This window comes from Melanotaenia boesemani, chromosome 1, assembly GCF_017639745.1.
Source record: "Melanotaenia boesemani isolate fMelBoe1 chromosome 1, fMelBoe1.pri, whole genome shotgun sequence".
In the NCBI taxonomy this organism is placed as follows: Eukaryota; Metazoa; Chordata; class Actinopteri; order Atheriniformes; family Melanotaeniidae; genus Melanotaenia; species Melanotaenia boesemani.
Window position 1 is genome coordinate 11315048 of NC_055682.1, and position 19897 is coordinate 11334944.

General features: G+C 39.2%; 1 protein-coding gene across 5 annotated transcripts in view; it reads right to left on the reverse strand.

Annotated features, from left to right (window-relative positions):
* LOC121637352 (zinc finger protein 609-like) overlaps positions 1–19897 on the reverse strand; it is a 92732-nt gene that overhangs the window by 18245 nt on the left and 54590 nt on the right. For all 5 annotated transcript variants that reach the window (XM_041981492.1, XM_041981485.1, XM_041981476.1 and 2 more), the window contains exon 3: positions 7894–8119. In XM_041981492.1, coding sequence (XP_041837426.1) covers positions 7894–8119 — 226 coding nt within the window. The remainder of the gene's footprint in view (positions 1–7893; positions 8120–19897) is intronic.

Consider the following 19897-nt stretch of genomic DNA (forward strand, 5'->3'; position numbering starts at 1 on the left):
CAGTAAAACTGCATAAGTATTTTAGCAATCCACCCTTTCATCCCCACGAAACCAGGGATTAGCCTCCATAAAACCAATCATGTCTGGTTTCAAACCTATCCAAGGTGGATAGGTTTGACACCTCTACCATCTGTGTTGGAGGATATGACGTCAATGTGACGAACCAGCGCTGATTCCCAATCCACGCCTTCCTCTTTTTCTCTTTTGCCTTGTAGCCCAGCGTTACTTGAAGAAGAAGCTCCACTTCTTCATCAGTCCAAACAAATGTTTCTCTTTTGCCTAGCAGTGAATCCTCAGCCATTTTCACTTCTTCCGAGTAAACTTCCTGCAACATTCAGTGAGCCTTTATCTGCGCATGTGCTACGTCTTGTTCTAGCTTTGGAGCGTTAGTCTTCAGCGCCCCCGCAGCCTTGTAGTATGTATTACAGCTGTTTCGTGGGGATGGTGAAGCCTTTCTCCTAGTTTTTGCCACCGGTTTCACACCTGAACGGGCTTCGGCACCGTGTGGACATAGCCTCAGTAGCTAGACTTTGTTTTTCTGTTGTTCCTTGGTGGTGGAACGATCTACCAAACTCGGTCCGATCTGCAGAGTCCTTATCTACTTTTAAGAGCAAGCCAAAGACTCAGCTGTTTAAGGAGCATTTCCACACTTAACTCTTCTACTCTTCGGAATGAGTTAGAAAGATATGTCCAGCTTTTTGGCTCAACTCAGCACTGAATGAGCTGCGTGCATTTACGCCCAAGATGATATTGTGTGATGAAATCGTGATCTCATAATTAAACAGATGACTATTGTAGGGAGGGGAATGGGGAAAAAATGAAAAAAATGCACTGCCTCTAGCACTACACAAGAGCACCTGGGTCCAACTGGACTCACAGCAGTCTGACTACCATTTAATTATAATGTCCTCTCCTGTTTGATTTCTTGCTTGTGTTGTTCTTACTCTCAGATGTAAGTTGCTTTGGAGAAAAGTGTCTGTCAAATGACTTTAGAATGTAGAATAGAACTGTCAGTGTACACAAGAGGACAAACTCACATTCACTGTTGACAAAAAGGTCAAAATAATAACTGAGTCTTAGTGTTACAATAGTTTAACTGAAAAGCTGCTTTTTTTGTCAGATCAATGACCATGAAAAAACAACTGATCAATCCTAACAGCCCTAATGCACTAAATTTCATTCCAAGTCCACAACAAGGACATGAAGGGGGGGCATGAGTAAATGAGTAAACAAACATGGACCTTAAGTCTAAGCGGACAACATAACATGTTACAGACGGCTGAGGCTTGGACTTGGTTATAGTTGACAGTGTGTTCAAGTGAGCCACATCTGAAAAGTTCAGGTTGCATTCTGACAAAAAAAAAAAAGGGGTTTAAAGTGTGAAGTCACCCTCACTGACAAGAAATAACAGCCTGCGAGAAGGTCAGTTCTCTCATACCACTGAGGCAAAGAAAGGGAGCATTAGTATGCTTTCCACACCATCTAGCATTATCAGCGGCATGCAGCAGTTTCTTCCTCCACACAAATCTGTTCATGCTTACTATTACAGAGAAAGTATAAGAAAAAAAAATTAAAAACTGCAGACTGTCATTTTAGTCATGACAAAAAATAAATATTTGACATTTCTACCGTTACGTGTACTTATGCCTGTAAATCATTTGAACTGAGGAAGGGAGCAGTTTCCTTAAATGTCATGTGGGTAAATCTACAATCGCTTGTTAAAACAACTCCTCTGGTGTTTCTCCTTAAAGGAGATGGTGCTGAGATTAAGGGACGGGTCTGCCAAGGGCGCATAATTCAGGCTCTCTTTGACGTGTATAGAAAACATGATATCTTGTGACAACTGCTGGCAAAGATTGCAATTCCTCCAGGCATATGATTTATATTTCAAGATTGTTTAGGTGATTGAAAAAGAAAATAAGAAAGAAAGAAAAAAAAAAAGAAGAAAAATGCAGTTGTCACCCACTAAGAATGGGAACCAATGAGATTTAGGCTCATCCAGGCGCCATCATGCCAACACCACCCTGGGACTGAATGTGTGACTAACAAATCAAGCTTTCACCCTAAGGAACAATGATCCTTCATTATCTGAACATCCTAGATTGTCATTTTAGCTGCATTTAGGAAGACATAGGACGTTGTAAAGAAAAATGGTTTAGTAGCTGGAAAATGAAAATCTACAATGTGAGGATTTGAAAAAAGAAAAAAAGTGGCATCACTTTTGCTCTTTTCTTTAGCATCTGTCCTCTACAGTTAACAGAAATTGGTCTCCTGTGATTGATTTTTCACTCAATCTTCTCCTCACTTATTGGCCTGGCCGACAGCTACAGGCCTCCTGACAATGCTCACTCTAATTTCAAGGACAGTTTCTACAGCAAGTTCACAGAAAGCAGTCACCACTTGCCTCTGTAAAAACATTTCAATGAGGCCACTGACAGGTGGTCTTCAAAGGAGCAAGGAAGCATAGCTTGCAAGTGAGTTACAGAGCCAAGTACTCCTTTCATACAGTATTCCCCTTCTCAATTCCCTGACAGGGTTGAAGAAACAGAGAAGGAAATGAAAAAAAAGACAACTCAACTGTTTATACAGGAATATCCGTTTCACACTGACCTCTCCTCTATGCAGATGCCAAACAGCTTTTAACTCGTGTGCTAAAGCTCATACTTGCAATGCTGCAGTGATCTGTGTTGCATAAATAATCCATGAGACAAACATTTATCACAAACAGCCTGTATTATTTATCTATTAGAGAGCTTAAGAAGCAGTGGGACCTGCTTGGGGAATAGCCTGCTGTGAACTGGAGGTGGTGTGTGTGTGTCACTGGCATGGAGCTGCAGTGTTTGGCTAAAGGGGCCCCCTCTGTGTTCCCTCTGCCCTGGAGCAGGAGCCAAGGCGTTCTGGGCTGCGTTTCAAGAGTAATAAACCTCTCCTGCATTTCAGAGATGGCATTTGGAGGTATCAGCATGCTAAGCCTGGGAGGGGTTGGCCCATTGCTCTGCCGACAAGACCCTAGGAGCTGCCACTGCCTCGTCTGTGCTGAGGGGATTTGTGTCAGTGCCGGGCCTTAAAATACCACAGATCTAACCCCCACCTCCTCCTCCTCTCAATGCTTCACTTACCCCTGACTGACAGCGTGACACTTTTTTTCTCCCACACAGGTCTAAATTCATCATATTATAAAATTTTAAAAAGATATGTGGGTTATTTTGTTCATTCAGCGAGTCCAGGATTCATGTACGCTTCTATTTAAATCTTGTCATTATCTAGATTTGGCAGCATCTGTGCTCAAAGCCTCAAATTGCTCAGGATGAAATATTTATTTATACTCATCAGCCAAGATTCTTGTCAGCCCTGACCAAAGGTGCAGCATCTTCTGCGATTGCTTTTTGTTTTGTGTTGCTTGCTTCCTCCTCATCTGTTTCCCTCTCTGGCACACAACGATACGGGTAAGGCGCAAACAATTACTGGGAGCCTGTTGTTCATTTACTCCCACAAAGCCGAAAGGCGGAGGTGATGAAGCAGCTGCTGGTTGGCATGCTAAATGATACACACACACATAAAGCTTAAATGCCTAAACAGAACTGTATGAGACATGTCATGAAGAGAGGTGGGGGACAGCTTAACTTCAGTGCTAATCAGGGTGCCTCTGTGATGTCTTTGGGGCCTCAGTATGTTGTGCTTTCCTGGTCGTCTGAGTGGATTTACTTGAGTTGGTTCTCATTTGTTCAGTTGCCACTCAGTGTGAGATTTCTACATTTATAAACATCTTAAGAAACAGCAGCTAAGTGGCAATGTTGTGTGATGCAAACAGCAATGAGATCTCTTAAAAACAAACAAACAAAAAACAGCCAGTGGATTTTTAGGACATCGTACCATTAAAATGATGCAAAAAGGAATACAGTGCACATCTTTGTACTGTTAAATGTAGTGTGCAAAATGCAATACAATGGAATGTTTTGAGAATGGAAAATCACTGAAAAAACGAGTCCAGATGCACTCGTCTCTCAACAACACTGACTTTACTGTTTGTGACACTAAATCTGAAAATTACATACCTCGTAAAAATTCAGAGATGGCATGACAGACTTCCTCTTAATAAAAACAGAACAGCTAAATCTAGTTTTGCCAGGAGCCAATGATCTGCTGCGTCACAGATGAACATCATGAGCCATTTTCATAAATGCAGTTTTTAAACATTTTGCTTCACTGATGTATTGTTAAGCTTAAAGTGTTGCATACTTTTAAAAACTATACAGAAACACTGATCTGCATTTCAAAGTATTAAAAATTACTTGGAAATTTCGACCATTTTCCAATTAATGCACAAACTTGGTAGCCTTACTGTATACAAATTAAAGGTTGACTCACAGGTTTTTCTGTGGCTGATGGTGATTTCTGAATATATGATACTCTATTAAACATGCTTTGCAACATTTGCACGTTTTGCAACGTAATCCAACACAAACAATGCTCCACTGACAAGAGCAGCTATGCAGTCTTGTATGTTAGCAACAAGCAACTCATGCTTAAGGTAAGCAGTTAATGTAAACACACAATCATCTCTAACATCGCAATTTTAACTGACACAAGTGACAGCATCACATTTTATTCTTTGTGTTTCCACAGAAACAGCAATACCCCACCCACTGATTTGCCTGTATTTATTAATATACAGGCACTGGCCGACACCCATTAAAGGTAAAATCGGCTTGATAGTAATAAATTGGTTCTTGTAAGCAAAGTAGGGCTGGGCGATATGAACCAAATCTTATATTTCAATATTTTTTAACTGAATCACGATATATATCTCAATATATTTTTCTTTGTCAAGTAATCAAAGAGACAGTTCTAATTTACAGCCTTCAGTGCTAAATACACTTTTATTAAGGATTGGCAGCACATGTGCATTAAAACAGTTGACTGAAATTAAAGTGGCTTTACATTAAATTAAATGCTCCTAAAACAAAATGAATGAAAAATACTTTTCAATGACCATAACAAAAATACAGCTGTGCAAAATGCAAAAGAAAAGATGTTTCTAACTCAAAACAAGCTATCTCGATATAAATGATATTTCCTTCTTCTATATTGCGTCTGATTAAGTCTCGATATATTTGAAAATCTCGATATATTGCCCAGCCCTAAAGGAAAGCTTTACCTGTTACACTTGTAACAGATAGGTCTGTCGCGATTAGCAATAAGCCAATTAACTGCACTGTAAGAAAAAAATGAGGACAATAATTTCAGAGTCACAGCAGCGTGGTTCACTCACTGCTCGTAGATCAGTCTGACACAGTGACTAGGGGAGATATTTCAGCTTCACAAACAGAAATGATGCGCAGTATATTTTTTTCTACTTTTTTTTTTTTCAGTACAATGGCACCAACTGGCAGTTTTGTTCCAGTTTTCCCTGTCTGAACCCCATGTTTAATATTTTTTTATATATTTTTTGAAGAGCAGTTTTGTTTACCGAACAGAGACTTTATTTTCTATCATACTTATTGTTTTTGGTTGTCACTGAGACTGAGAGTCCATTCTATTTGTTTTTGTTTTGTTATTTAAAATTTCTTCCAGTTGCAGTGTAAAATGTTTAGAAAGGAAAGTTTATTGATCTTTGAAAGGATGTACTTGCATTATTATGGCATTGTCATTATATTAATTGAAAATGATTTCAAAATGACAACATTTACTTTGCGTAATATTATCGCTTATCGCAATAATTTCTGAGAAAATTTATTGCACAGCAAAATTTGTTATCGCGACAGGCCTAGTAACAGACTTCATTTTCTTTTTTTTAAAACAAGTTTCACATAGAACTTTTTTGCTGCTCTGGTCTTTCAAATATTTGTTCAGCGTTAGCATCTATTGTTAGCAGTACACACGTTTCCCAGAGCCTGATGTTAGTGAAGTGTACTTTAGTTTTCATTTCATGGCGCTTGGCAAACATCCCCATGTATTATCACCACCTTATGGTGATAGTAACAAATTACTAGGCATGTGCTAGTTAATACGAGATCCAGATAAAGACGGCAGTCACATCAACTATAGATAAATATTATTGTAAAATTTTATGGAAATTTGAAAATGAATGTCTGTCTCTACACCAAACCCTCAAGAAGTAGTTCCAAAGAAAACCACATGCCTGGGTCATGTAGAAATGGAAAATGGAAGTCTTTGGAATTCAGTTAGCCAACTCCTTAATTCAACACCTAAATTTGGCTTTCTATCAAACTCATCATGGATTATTTAAAAGCAAGTATAAAAACACTGAAGTAAAGAATGTATGCCTGCCTGACAATTTTTCTGAGATTAAAAAAAAACAACAACATCCAACCAAAAGAAAAAAACAAAAAACAAAGCAACCTTCAGTGAGTGCAGTTGTAATCTTACCCTACTGGTCTGTAAAGCTCTGACAGCCATAACAACCTGTGTGCTACACCTGCAGAGTGCCCCCCACTTACTCCTCTTGCCAACACCCCCACCTTTTCTCTCCACCTCACCACCTTTTAAAACCACTCTAAAGCTCCCATCATCCTCCTCCCCACTGAGCCAGACAGAGCAGAATCAGAGGAAAACACAGCTCCACCAGACCAAACCACTACCTCTTTCAGCCAAAATACCAGCTTCGAGAGAATGTGTGCAAGCAAAGGACAGACTTGGTTGGGGAAAGGGAAGAGAGAGAGAGGGGGAGGGGTTAGAGGGAAGCTCAATCACTCTGTGGGAGGCAGAGAATGAGGGAGCACAACATAGTACTGGTGTTGGCTCTCAGCCATGTTTGTGTCACTAACAGAAGTGGCCTTGTCTACCTCAACCCAGCCCTCCACCCCCTGCCTCTACCCCTCACCATGCACTCACTCTCTCCCAGTTTGCCTGGAAACAGAGTCAAGGGGTGACTGGCTGGATGCTTGGTAACAGAAAAGAGCTGCAATACAGACAAGAACAGGAGGAATCAGACAACTCAGAGCTGGAGCAAAAATCAAAATGAGGGACAGAGGGGAGAAAAAAAGCCATTCAGTGGCAGAGACTGTGCTTTGCGAATGCTGATGAGGCAGGGACCTTTTTTCCAGTTTAGTTCTTCAAAATGAACCAACAAGCAACACTGTGGATGTGTGGGCGATTTGTACTCAGCATGCCCGCAGAGCGACTGAGCACAAGCTGCTTTGAAGATTCAGTATTTGCATTATTTCACATACACAATAGAAAAAAGGGGGTAGTTTTTCAGATCCTGCAGAAACTGATAGTGATACATCTTTAAATTAAATAAGCTGAACGTGCTTTCGATCAAAGGGAGGAAAACTGAGTGCCTAAGATTTCACTCGGACTGCATTGCAGGAGATGAGCCAACTCTATTCCCAACTGGCAGATTAGCAAAAAAAAGTGCTTTGTTATGAGGCATGATGTTGTTGAGCAGATATCTCTGTGCAACAAATTCCCAACTGAGTACTTCGAAGCAAAAAAAAAAAAAAAAACAAACAAAAAAAAAAAACAAAAAAAAAAAAAAAAAAAAAACAAATCAAGGCCACCTAAGAACTGACTGCCAACTGCTATTCTTCTTGGCAAAATTATGCAGCATGTGTGCTGTTAAAGCACAAATTGGTACCACCACCATTTCCTGAGGCAATCTGAGCATATCCAATTATATTTTAGCTGGCAAAATATGTATGGTAATGAAGGCAAGATGATAATTTTTTAAACGACAAAGGCTTAAATAAAGCCTTGCAAAAGCAATACTTCTTTGATGTCTTAGCCACACAACCACACTGACAATGTACATAATAGAAAAACTCCAACTATATCATGTTTCAACTCAGTTCCTTGTATGCTGAAATCCAGGACTTGTATGTTTCACTGAGAAAAGATTTTCTAAGGAGCCTGTTAAACCGCTTCTCTTACCATCTTCGGTTTCCTGCCACACGATGCCTTCGAGATTGACGCTGGTACCAGGTTCGCAGGGTCCCAAGCACTCAGGTTCAGTCGCCAGGGCCACATCGGATGTGTTCACAGCCACACTGCGTGTGCGCACCATTATCTGTTCACATGGCGAGGCAATTTCACTGTTGCCTACTGTGGCCAGGAGGTGGAGAGGGGGAGGAGCTGGCGTGGAGACAGGAGATTCCATCTGTGAAGGAAGAAGAAGAGAGGGATGAGAATGAAAGAAACACAAGACACTTCAGGACCTCTTTATGAACATGACCAGAGTAGGTGCAGAGATTCAGCCAACAGATTCAACAATGAGAGGAAGTGAACCAAGTGCTGAGCACATGAGAGACTTTGTGGTATTTCAGTGGCCCTTGAAAGCTTCGCTCAACAGGGAAAGGCCAATGCAGCAGTTAGTGCAGCAGTGTACAATTTTGTCTTTTTCAACCTTTTTCTGCAACCTTAGAGGTGGCTAGCAGGCAGGGAGGGAATGTGAACTACCTTGACTGCCTCTGTGGAAGGACAGAATTAGATATGCAGGGTCGGCCAAAATATCCCTCCCCCGTTTTTTCCTCCCTAGCACACAGCAGAGTGAGATCCATAACACTAAATCATCTCACAGACTTATCACTCATTAATTCCCTCAATTAAAGAGCTAGTTGTGGTAAGGGAGCAAGCTGCTGAGGGTCAGTAATTGATTTCACCTGTTCTGACACATTGTGATAGCAATGAGGCTATGTGGAAAATAAAAAGGGCAGCAAGGAAAGGAGGCGATGTGAGCAACTGGGGACGGGGGAGGGGGCACACAAGAGAACTGGAGGCAGAAAAATGTGTAGGTGGAAAAGAGACGGGGAGAGGAGTACTGATGGTGATTTAAGGTCCACAGTGGCACCAGGCTCTTTATTCAAGGCAGTCGACATTAAAGCACTCCCAATCATTAGCACTGAACTGCAGGAGGAATGCCATGCTACAGCCAACAACGCACATTTATTAATTGGGCATAAACCACTCAGTCTTCTGGAATACACTGCCAATGCTGGATCCAATTAGGCTTAGAAGACAAAACAACAACTGACACATTGGATTCTAAGCTTGTAACGCTTTTAAATAATTGTTCTAATCTACTTACTGTTCCAAACTCTGTATGATGTGGTGAACTAAAAAACACTTATTACTGCAAAATACTAAAGTCAGAACCATGCAGGGCACATTGGTGCAGAATTAAAACACCTGAAATGTTAAATATACTTTTTCAATCCTAAAGCCTCGGCTGGAAGTATTACTGAATGCTGTGAAGAAAAATCTCATCATGCTATGATATCGCAACATTTACTAAAATAACTGGCAAGAAATTAAAATTTGTGGTACTAAGACAATAAATCTTGCCTTTTCTTTTCATTATGTATCTTCAAAATCAATGTATAGACATTGAGTGCTGATGCTAATGCTATCTCAACACACTAGTAGGTAATTATTATACAAGATATACATCATCATCATCACATTGTCACTATTGCCTGTTTTACATCTCCACTAAGCCACCAAAACATAAACCCCAACTTAAAACATTTAAATTACTTATTTATAGCCAGATGAACATGTATGTAAAGACCGATGCAACAATCCTCAACTTACTCTTACACTAGGCTTTTTTTCAGCATGAGTGCATTTTTGATAGAAACAATAGAGAAGGAGGGGAAAGATGGGGTTTTTATTCACTTCTATTTAACATATGAAATATACACTGAATTTTTTTAATATTGGGAGCATCAATCATAAAATCTCAATCGGAGAACTGAGTGCTTTGAAAACCAAACATCAGTCTTTGTTGAAACTAAAAATTATTTCAAAACTTGTCATCATAGAATCTGTAATTTATGGTTTATTGAAAGCAGCAAGGTTGGCCCATTTCTTCCGCTGCTCAGTGTAAGAGCAAATTAATGTGTCAAGAGCCAGAGAGTCGGGGCTAACGACTTTGTAATCAGTGTGTGTCAGTTTTCGATGCATGACGTGGCCAAACCACAGACTGGCTGAGCGAATGAGACGGGACAGGTAATCACCTGAGCTGTCACCACACTGTTTCTGGACCACAGACAAAACCACAATAAACACTTCCTTCACTTAGACAGCAAATGATGAAAGGTGCAAACATGCTCATTCATAGCCTCCTCTAAACAGGCTCAACAACTCCTAAAACTATTAATGTTGACAATTTAGACATCTTGTGTGACGAAAATAGGTCCACGTAGTTACAGCCTAAAGCTAATCTCCTTTCACACTATCAGATTTCTCTGTTAGCCATCTGGTTCTCATGCCAACAACCTCCACATTTGTCTCCTATTCACACAAAATGCAAGGTAGGTTGGTTGGTTTGTCTCTTTGTTAGCAGGCTTAATCAAAAAAGTTGTGGACAGAGATTAGCTCAACTCAGCAATGATGTTGATCTGCTTCTAAATACAATATGCCTTTTCTAAAAAGGTACAGTTTCTGGTCTTGGAATACTCTAGGAATGTCACAGTTCTACATTTGCAATTATATTACAAATGTTTTGCAATAAAATTGCAGTTTTATTATTTGCAATTTTATTATTTGCATGGTTGTTATGTGACATAACATCTTTGCAGGTCCGTACGTTTTATCTATTCCTATCCTTAGATGCAAACATAATATTATCTATCTATCTATCTATATACACACACACACACACACACACATACATATATATATATATATATACACACACACACACCATGGTCTGGGTACCATACTAGATTCTGATTGGCTGGAGGGTGTCCATTAAAAAGTGATAATGGACACCTATGAAAGAAGTTCCAGTCAAATAGCCTTATTGTTGTAAATTATTGCGCTGACTAAACGGTAGTTGGTAACCGTGGCAACAGAAACCCAGATGCCGGGCTGGAGACACGCCAGATCATGTCTGTGACGGCGCATTGCTGTGAAAGCAGCTTGCAGGCTTACTGGGCTCCGTCAGTCCAGGAGAGACGAGATTGGAGCAACATTTTGTCGTCCCACAACGTCCCAACCAGCAGTGGTCAGGGTCCACAAAAGTTAAATCTTCGTCCTTCAAACGCCACTATGGGCATGCCAGTATCTTTATGAAATGTCAAGATCAACGGCAATGTTGCATTTAATTTTAAACAGGTTGTCGCCCGTCTTTTTTTGTTGATTACCTTACCTACATACTTGATACAGAGTGAATGGTGGATAACATAAAAACAATTTAGGATAGACTTGCTTGAAACACATTTAATGATCAGAGTGAATGGTGGATAATATTTATTGCAATAAAAACTATTTAGGAAACTATCTGTTTGATGGTTTGAAACAAAATGTCGCATCATCCTCTGGACACAAGCACCCGCCCTCTGAAATGATACTTTGTGTCACGTAACATAACGTTAAGCAACCATCTCCCTTCCCTTCACTGATCAGGTCTAATACAAAAGCTGTGGCCAACCGAGCTGCATGTTCTGTGTTAGAGCCGGTTAAGAGTCGCCGTTTGAGACACGCCAGATCACGTCTGTGACGGGGCGTCGCTGTGAAAGCAGCCTGCAGCTTATTGAATGGTGTATGAAACTATCTGTGGACTTTGACTGTTTGAAACAAAATTTCGCATCATCCTCTGGACACACACAAGGTGTAAGAGCTGCCCCCGCCCTCTGAAATGTTTGTGTCATGTAACATAACTGCAGCTGACCGAGCTGCAAGTTCTGTGTCAGAGCCGTTTACCTTGGCAACGCGTCACAACGAAATAGTCCACTCAGCTGCTTCTTGTGAAATTCTAACTACATCCCCTCTGCTCTGTAAACAAACAAATACTACCTATTAAGGCTGGATTTCTCTCACAGAAAACAGGACCTCTACCTGGACCTGGGAGGCTTCTTCTTGTAAACTACATTATAAAAATGGTTTTAAACATAAAAAAAACATGCAGCTAGCTTTGACTTACAGCTGTCTTTTAGCAGAATATCTGCTGTTTGAAACAAATACTTGAACAAAGAAAACAAATAATCAAGACCACATATCTGTAATTAAAAATGGTTTCCTCAGCGGGTCACTGAACACTGACGACTGAAAGGCATTGACCCATTGATGTTTGAACAGTGAAACTATGTGTCAACAAAGACTATTTTTTATCATCTGCAGACAATGCATCGTTCGGAGAATGGTACTGAATGTGTCATGTAAGTCCAACCAGAGTTAAACATATTAAAAACGTCAAATGGCATGATCACATTACCTGTTCTGCAACTCAAACGAAACAAAAAAGCAATACAAACAGCAACACGTGGATGTAGTTTTCATTCGTTTCAACACAGATAATTAACAAATCTTGACACCCCTACATTACTGATGTGTATTTTCATTTCTATAGAATATTGGGCAAACTACTTCAGTTAAGTCAGACTTAAAATTACAAGTGGCTAATGAAAAGAGCTGATAATTAATTGGGGGAAAACAGAGATTAAGAGTAAAGAAAGTAGTTCAAGGATTGCCCTGGTTTCTAAGTACAGTGTTGGTAACATAAGCTTTTTAAATCACTATACCACTCAAATTGTTTCCATTAAAAACTAAATACTGATGATCCCAAGAGCAATGTCTTTCATAATTCCTAAGATTAATTATTTCCACTAATGAGCTGATGAATTCCACCATGATATCTAACATTTTCAAATGAAGTATAACCTTGTTGCGATGTGCTTTGACTTTTTTCCACTCAATTTGTGTTACAAGGGGGGGGGGGGGGGGGGGGGGGGGGGGGGCAGGGAATTATCTCAAGTTTTAGGATTAAAGTAAGAAGAAGCCAGCCTGATATTAGGCCACAATAAAGCCAGCAGCTAATAAGGTAACAGTTCAAATGAATTAGTACAATATGAATAGATATGCAACCAGTTTGTGCATGAACGATCTTCTGTATTTTTGTTTTGTTTGTTACTAAATAAAAGGACCTTCATTCTGGAGCTGCAGGGAGAGCACACTTGCACACTTGCACACACACACAGTAAAATGCTTGACGTCTTGTTCAGGGTTTCAGAAAACCACAAGGAACTCAACTACAGAACTTGTCAGATTACAAGGCTTTACCCCAATGCTCTGTTGATGCCAAATTCCAAGATTTCTTCCCTACTTGCAAGACTTTACAGAAGGGTTTTAAAAAACCACATTCCCTCAGTGTCACGCAATCGTTTTCTTTCTTTTCTTTCTTTTTAACTGAAATGCTATGCCAGCTGAGAAAGCCACACTGGGGAAAAAATAATGTTTAACGCGGTGACAAAAATCCTGTAAATCTTGGACTGGTGTTGTATATAACTAGAGTGCTGACTGTTGGAGAACGTGGCCTGGATTATCAGTGATCACATAATAGCTTAGAAGCGGCAGATGGATGTGTGTTGTACATTTAACTGGACACGTCGACATCGGCTTTAACTTGTTTATTAGACTTGGGATTAAGAAACTGAGCACCGAGCTCAGATGAGGATTACAAAAAAGGATTGCACCCAAGTGTCATACAGAAACACCTGTCTTGGTTGTCCTCATGTGGCAGGTGAAAAACCATAAACAGCAGCCCAAATGATGCTGTGAATCTTTAACTGTATCCCACACTTAAGTCAGACACGGAGAACTGATAGAAAAAAAAAATCTATCTGCAGTATTGCAGCTTGGTGATTTGTGCTGATGAATATAATATTTAAGAGCCATAATTAAATCCACACAACTTTTCCTAATAAAATCACAGACATATTAACAAGAACCACACAGTAAATTTGGTGCGTTAAAGCAGTGTATGTGTTGACAGATACTGAAGGTTGAACACAGATCATGCAACTCCCCCACTCTTAACCTCTCAACAAATTAATGTTGCAACTGTTATCAAACAGAGACTGAATCTGCAATATAAACAACCACATTCAGTAGATGAAAAGGAGACAGATACACAAGAAGAATAACAAGACAGCAAAGGTGGAGAAACACACATAACTGTAGCTAGCTTCATGGACCCTACTGTTAGCAAAGCTTTATGTGGACACAATATGTTTCACTTAACTTTTATTTAACAATCTTTGTTTAATTACGAGTACATTTTATTGCTCTTTCTATTTTAATAATAGCAATCACCATTACTGCTTTTTTTTTTTAACCATCAATAGTTTATTCAAACTCTATTTTTACTGCTGCTGTATTTTAGAAAACTGAGGAAAGAAAAAACCATTAATGCTGCAAACAAGGCTCTAAATGATTCCTTCACTCAATCATCTGAAATGAAAACTAAAAGACAATTCAAGGCAGCCTTGGGCAATTTTTGTTTTAAAGGTGATCAAAGAAAGAACCTAAAAAACATTAGACTAGCTCAATTTACATATATAAAAATACCTATGAAGTGGGTTAACTTTAATGCAGTCCTGCCATGTGGAACATGGAAACTGTTTCTAATATAGTCATGAGTCATCCTTAACAACAGACTGAGAGCTGAAATCATTGTCGCACACAAACCTCATGTTTAACATGGGATTATATTAAATGTTCTGGTCATGGTTTACCCAATTGTACAAGACTGCTGCTGCAGGTCGCAGAGAATCATGTTTGCAGCAGCGGTTCAATACGCATCACTGCTAAACCATGCAATCACATTTTTTTCTGGGGCTTTTTCCTGCGTTAGTGTCTGCAATAAAATGAGCACCACAAGCAGCATCTTCTTCTAAAATGCATTCCAGATGTTGCCTGCTCATTCTTTTTGAAGACCAGTTTGGTGGTTGGCCACAAAGCAACTTAAATAGAAATGTGATGTCCCGCCAGATAATGAAAACAGGGCCAGTGAACTAACTGTAGATGTGGGTTACCATACTATCATCAGATTCAGTATTTAACATCAGTGGAATAACTAAGGAAACTAACTATGTGGTGTTGGTTAGAATTAAACCAACGTGTCTGGGAAATCTAAATAATTCACAGCAACAACTTAGTACAAATGTCACATTATGCTAACATGTGTAAGCTTGCTTCAGGGCACTAGAGCATGTGGTTAACTCAACCTGTCTGTTAGCATGCTTCTGTTGATCACTGAAGCGATAATGGATGTGAAATCGCCTGTGACATTTTTAATTTTCTCTCTAACATTTGTTACAGCACTGAAAATGGTTTACACACCGCAGATACTTTTTAAAATCTTTGTTACAGTGTTACAGCTTTCAAGCTGTACTTGATGACAAACTATTATTCATTTTTCTATCCAATTATGTATCTTTAGGTATGTGTTGTCTTTGGGAGGGGAGTTTAAATTGTTGAGAAATACAGGAAACATTAATCTGCTTACAACTAAATTATGTGGCATCATAATCTGTTTCATTATTATATACCCCCTCGAAATGCAAAATCAATGACTAAAGTCAATAAGTTTTTAAATGTCTGACTTGAATTACTGTTGATCAAATTAGATCAAGTGACAATCTGGCTGACGATTTATAAATATAACTGTTTAATCAGGAAAAAAAAATCTGTCTGGAAAAGAAAAACTATAATTCCTTTTGATAAAGTTATTCTGAAATACACTGCTCAAAACAATTAAGGGGACACTTAAATACATCTTAGATCTTGAATGAAACATTCCAGATGAATAGCTTTACTTATTACAGAGTGGAATGTGTTTAGAAAATGGAAATTAAAACCAATATAATATGGAGGTCTGGATTCAGAGTCATATTCAAAGTAAATGTGGAAAGATCACATAACTCGGCCCAACTTCTATGAAATTCCTCAAGACAATTCAAAATGAGGTTCGGTAGTATGTATGGGCTCCATGTGCCTGTATGCACTCCCTACAATGGCATGCTCCTGAGGGGAAGACAGATGTTTTGCTGAGGGATCTCTTCCCAGACCTGGATGAGGCCACATGAGGCCGAGCATAGTCATGCATCAGAAGGAACCCAGGTTCCACTGCAGCAGCATATGGTCTAACAAAGGGTCTGCGGATCTCACCCCAGTACTTAATGGGAGTCAGCCAATGCCAAACTGGTCATGTGGGAGGATGTTGCAGGAAGCAGAACTTTCTTTACGGTATCTCCAGACTCCCTTGTGTCTACATGTGCTCAATGTGAACCTGCTCTCATCTGCGAAAAGCACAAGGCCCTAAAGGCCAATCTGCCAATCCTGGTGCTCTCTAACAAATACCAATCGGCTTTCATGGTGTTAGGCTGTGAGCACAGGCCCCACTTGTGAATATCGGGCCCTTTTACCACCCTCATGGAGTCTATGTCTGAAAGTTTGAGCAGAAACATGCATAATCTTGGCCTGCTGGAGGTAATTTTATAGGGCTGTGGCAGTGCTCCCCCTGTTCCTCCTTGAACAAAAGAAGACGACACCGGTCTTACTGCTGGGTTGCCCCTACAGCCCCCTACACATCTACTGGTGTACTGGCCTGTCTCATGGTATCTCCTCCATGATCTCGACACAGTGCTGGGAAATACAGCAAATCATCTTGCCACACTATGCATTGATGCGCCATCCTGGATGAGCTGCACTACCTGAGCAACTTACGTGGGTTGCAGACACCGCCTCATGTTACCTCTAGTGGTGAGGGCACTGGCAAAATGCAAACATGAGGGATGAAGACAGGAAAATGGTCTGTGGCCACCACCTGCAAGACCATTCCTTTATAGGGGTTGTCTTTCTAATTGCCTCTCATTTCCACCAGTTGTCTGTTCCATTTATACAACAGCAGGTGAAATGGTGTGTTCCTGCTTCAATTATGTAATTCTGTTTGACTCTAGAGCAATCCCTGTGTACATCTTTGGTGACTTACTGAGATTAAAGGCCAAAAGAGATACTACTCTTAGGCTTCTTTCTGGTTCTTTTCAGGGATGCTTTCATCCACCACTGACTTAGAAATGTTTGAAAAGGACGAAAGCTTCTCAATCTGGCTGTCACACAAACAATGTGGGACTTTGGAAATCCATTCTACTGAATTTAAAGAACAACTACATATAAATTCTAACTAGTTCAGATAGATCAGTGAAAGCACTGGAGAAAAAAATGTTATTAACATCACACTACAATTGAAAAACAAAGGCACAAGCCTTACTTTATTAAATAGCTACAACATTCAATTTAGCCTGGGGGGCACACACAAAAAAGAAAGGATATAAACTGACTGTATCCTCTTTTAAACTGTGAATGCTAGCTAGGTGATTGTTTTCAAACACTGCACACTTCCTCTTCTGTAACCACACTGTCATTTTCTTTGAAGCTTGGAGTAATCACAGACAGAGAGAGAGAAAATACAAACAGAGACACCTGACATCTAATGCAGACCACCAGCTGCCAAAAGGCACTCCGTTTCTAGGCAACTCCTCTCAGTTTTAGCTGCTAATTGTGCTTTCAGGAAAGCAAAAGCACACATAAATAATACAGAGAGGAAACTAAGCTGTGATGAAATCAGTCACCCGCGACCTACAATCTCTTTGGAACTATAATGAGTAAGACAGGATCTAAGCAATCTAAACCGTTAACATCTGACAAAGAAGCCATTTACTGTGTGACTTTACATGTACATAAAGAGACATTTCATATAACAGATTAACTTAGAATAAGGCAAAAGATAAAACATTAATATTTTCTGTTAAAACAAGCTTTAAACATGTTAACTTGTAAATGGTTGAGTCCACATTTCTGACACTTATCAGCTCATTTTTAATGGTTCGACACAACCCCTATGTTGTGTTGGATAATAAAATCATTAATGTCTGTCAAACTAATAGCTTTATAGAGAGTAAACTTCTGTCTCACAGCTCTGAACAGTTGTGAATTACAGCCCAGCTGTTAGAAAAACATGCAATGCTTTCACATTCATGTAAATTTTAGCAGTGATAAAAATTTGATAGTGTCTCAAAGTGACACATTATAGCTGTAAGCTGCAAATCAGAGCTACTACTTTATAAATGCCTTTGATTACAGTGAAGGAGAAAAAAAGAGCTACAAAGGTTTGACAATGAGCAATTGCTCATGAGAGCATGGAGCTTTACCTGTGGAGACTTGCTGATAAAAGGACAGCATGCATTAGTCAGAAGACGGCTCCTACAGTTACCAGCTACATGATGGGAAGTAAAAGTGATATAAAAAGACAGAAGGCACAAGGGACTGCAGGGCAGAGAACTGAGCCAAGATAAGTGGAGCTTACCAATTTGCTCACTTATGAAGCAGTGGCCTAATTTGCACAGTAAAGACACAAAGAAGAACTCCTTTCATTTTACATATGATCAAATTGCAATTCCAAAATGAAGCATCTGGCATAACTGGGGTTTGATTACAATCTTTCTAAGTGCTCAATTTATTTTTTTAATATATATTTTTTTGTGGATAGACAAACTTATGCAGAATTTGTGTAATTACACATACTGAATACAAGTACCAAAAGAAAAACAATCGTTTTTTTTTCTCCTACTTCTTTGTAATATTCTCAAGGACAAATACACAAACAGTATACTTCCAGTTACAATGCTAACTGGGGATGTCACGATTATTTAAATTCACAATTAACCGCTGTATTAAATGTAGAGATGCAACGACTAGTCGACGTTGTCGACAATAGTACTCTAATCCTATCTTTGCTGAGAGGTGCACATGCGTAAAGGGGGGGAAAAAACAAACAAACAAAAAACTACAGAGTGAGACATCGTCTTCTTTTCTTATCTCTGCTGAGAGCTGCACATGCGCAATAAAGTCCGCCAGGGGAAAAATATGGTGGTGGTCCACGGAACAAAACAGCGGTAGAGGACGTCAAAAGTCTGGGATTACTTCACGTTAAACTTACGAAATAAATTAAATACATGTGAGATTTGTAAAGCGGAACTTGCGTACCACGGAAGTACATCGCCAATGCTCGAACATTAAAAGAGGACTTAGATTACAACCTCATGCAAGATTTAAAAGCTGAAAGTGAAATAAGAGCAATTTAATAATTATGAGATACATAATCCGATTGGTCGACTAGTCGTTTTAATAGTCGGTGATTAATCGACCATCAGAATAGTCATTAGTTGCAGCCCTAATTAAATGCCATTATTAATTAATCGCAAAGATTCCTCAATATCACCACTTTACATAAAAGATTGTGTCTGAACCGTAATCACAGATCAGTTCAACTTGCATATGGAATAAAAACGTTATTTGATGTACCAAACTTCATAAATAAGAAGAATAAAGTGTTTTTTGGTGGATTCGGGTCACTGCTTTGACAAGGCATCTACATGCACAAAATCAGCTTCTCTCACTAAAATAATGCCAAATTTGGACTTTTGATATGATTGTTGTTTATGAATTAATGCTAAAGAAAAAGAAAATGCTTTAATTTCACAGATTGATCTCTTTGCATTAACAAATTACCTTTGACAAGTTATTTTACACATTTATACTGTTTGGAAATTAATTACACATAAAAATCTTGACAATCGTAAAATTGTGATTTCTTTGACAATAATCATACCAAGAAAATCCATAATCATGACATCCCTAATGCTAACATGCTAATGTGAAGCAAGTTTAGCATCTTACTGCTATTTATGCTTATCAAAGCATTAAACAGAAAGAAATGTCATTAATTTACCATGTTTGATAATAAATCAAAATACTCAGCATACCGAGACATTAATCCACTGGTGTCACTACATTATTCCAGGGATTCTTAAGTATATTAAGAAGTGTGTAATAACCTTGTGTGGTTTTGCCTTCTGAATATGCTGATATATTCCAGAGAAAAATATCTCGGTGTGCCAAATTTCATGGAAATGTATTTAATGACTGTTAAGATATTCAATGTAAAACCACATTCCTCAGCACGGTGCAGAAAGAAAAGGCAGAGGATTGCTAAATTCAGCTGGATCCATCTTCTGGGAAGATCCTAAAATGCATGTGTCCAGTAACTACTGTGATATTCCAGAGTTTCTGTAAACTTAAACACAAACATGGC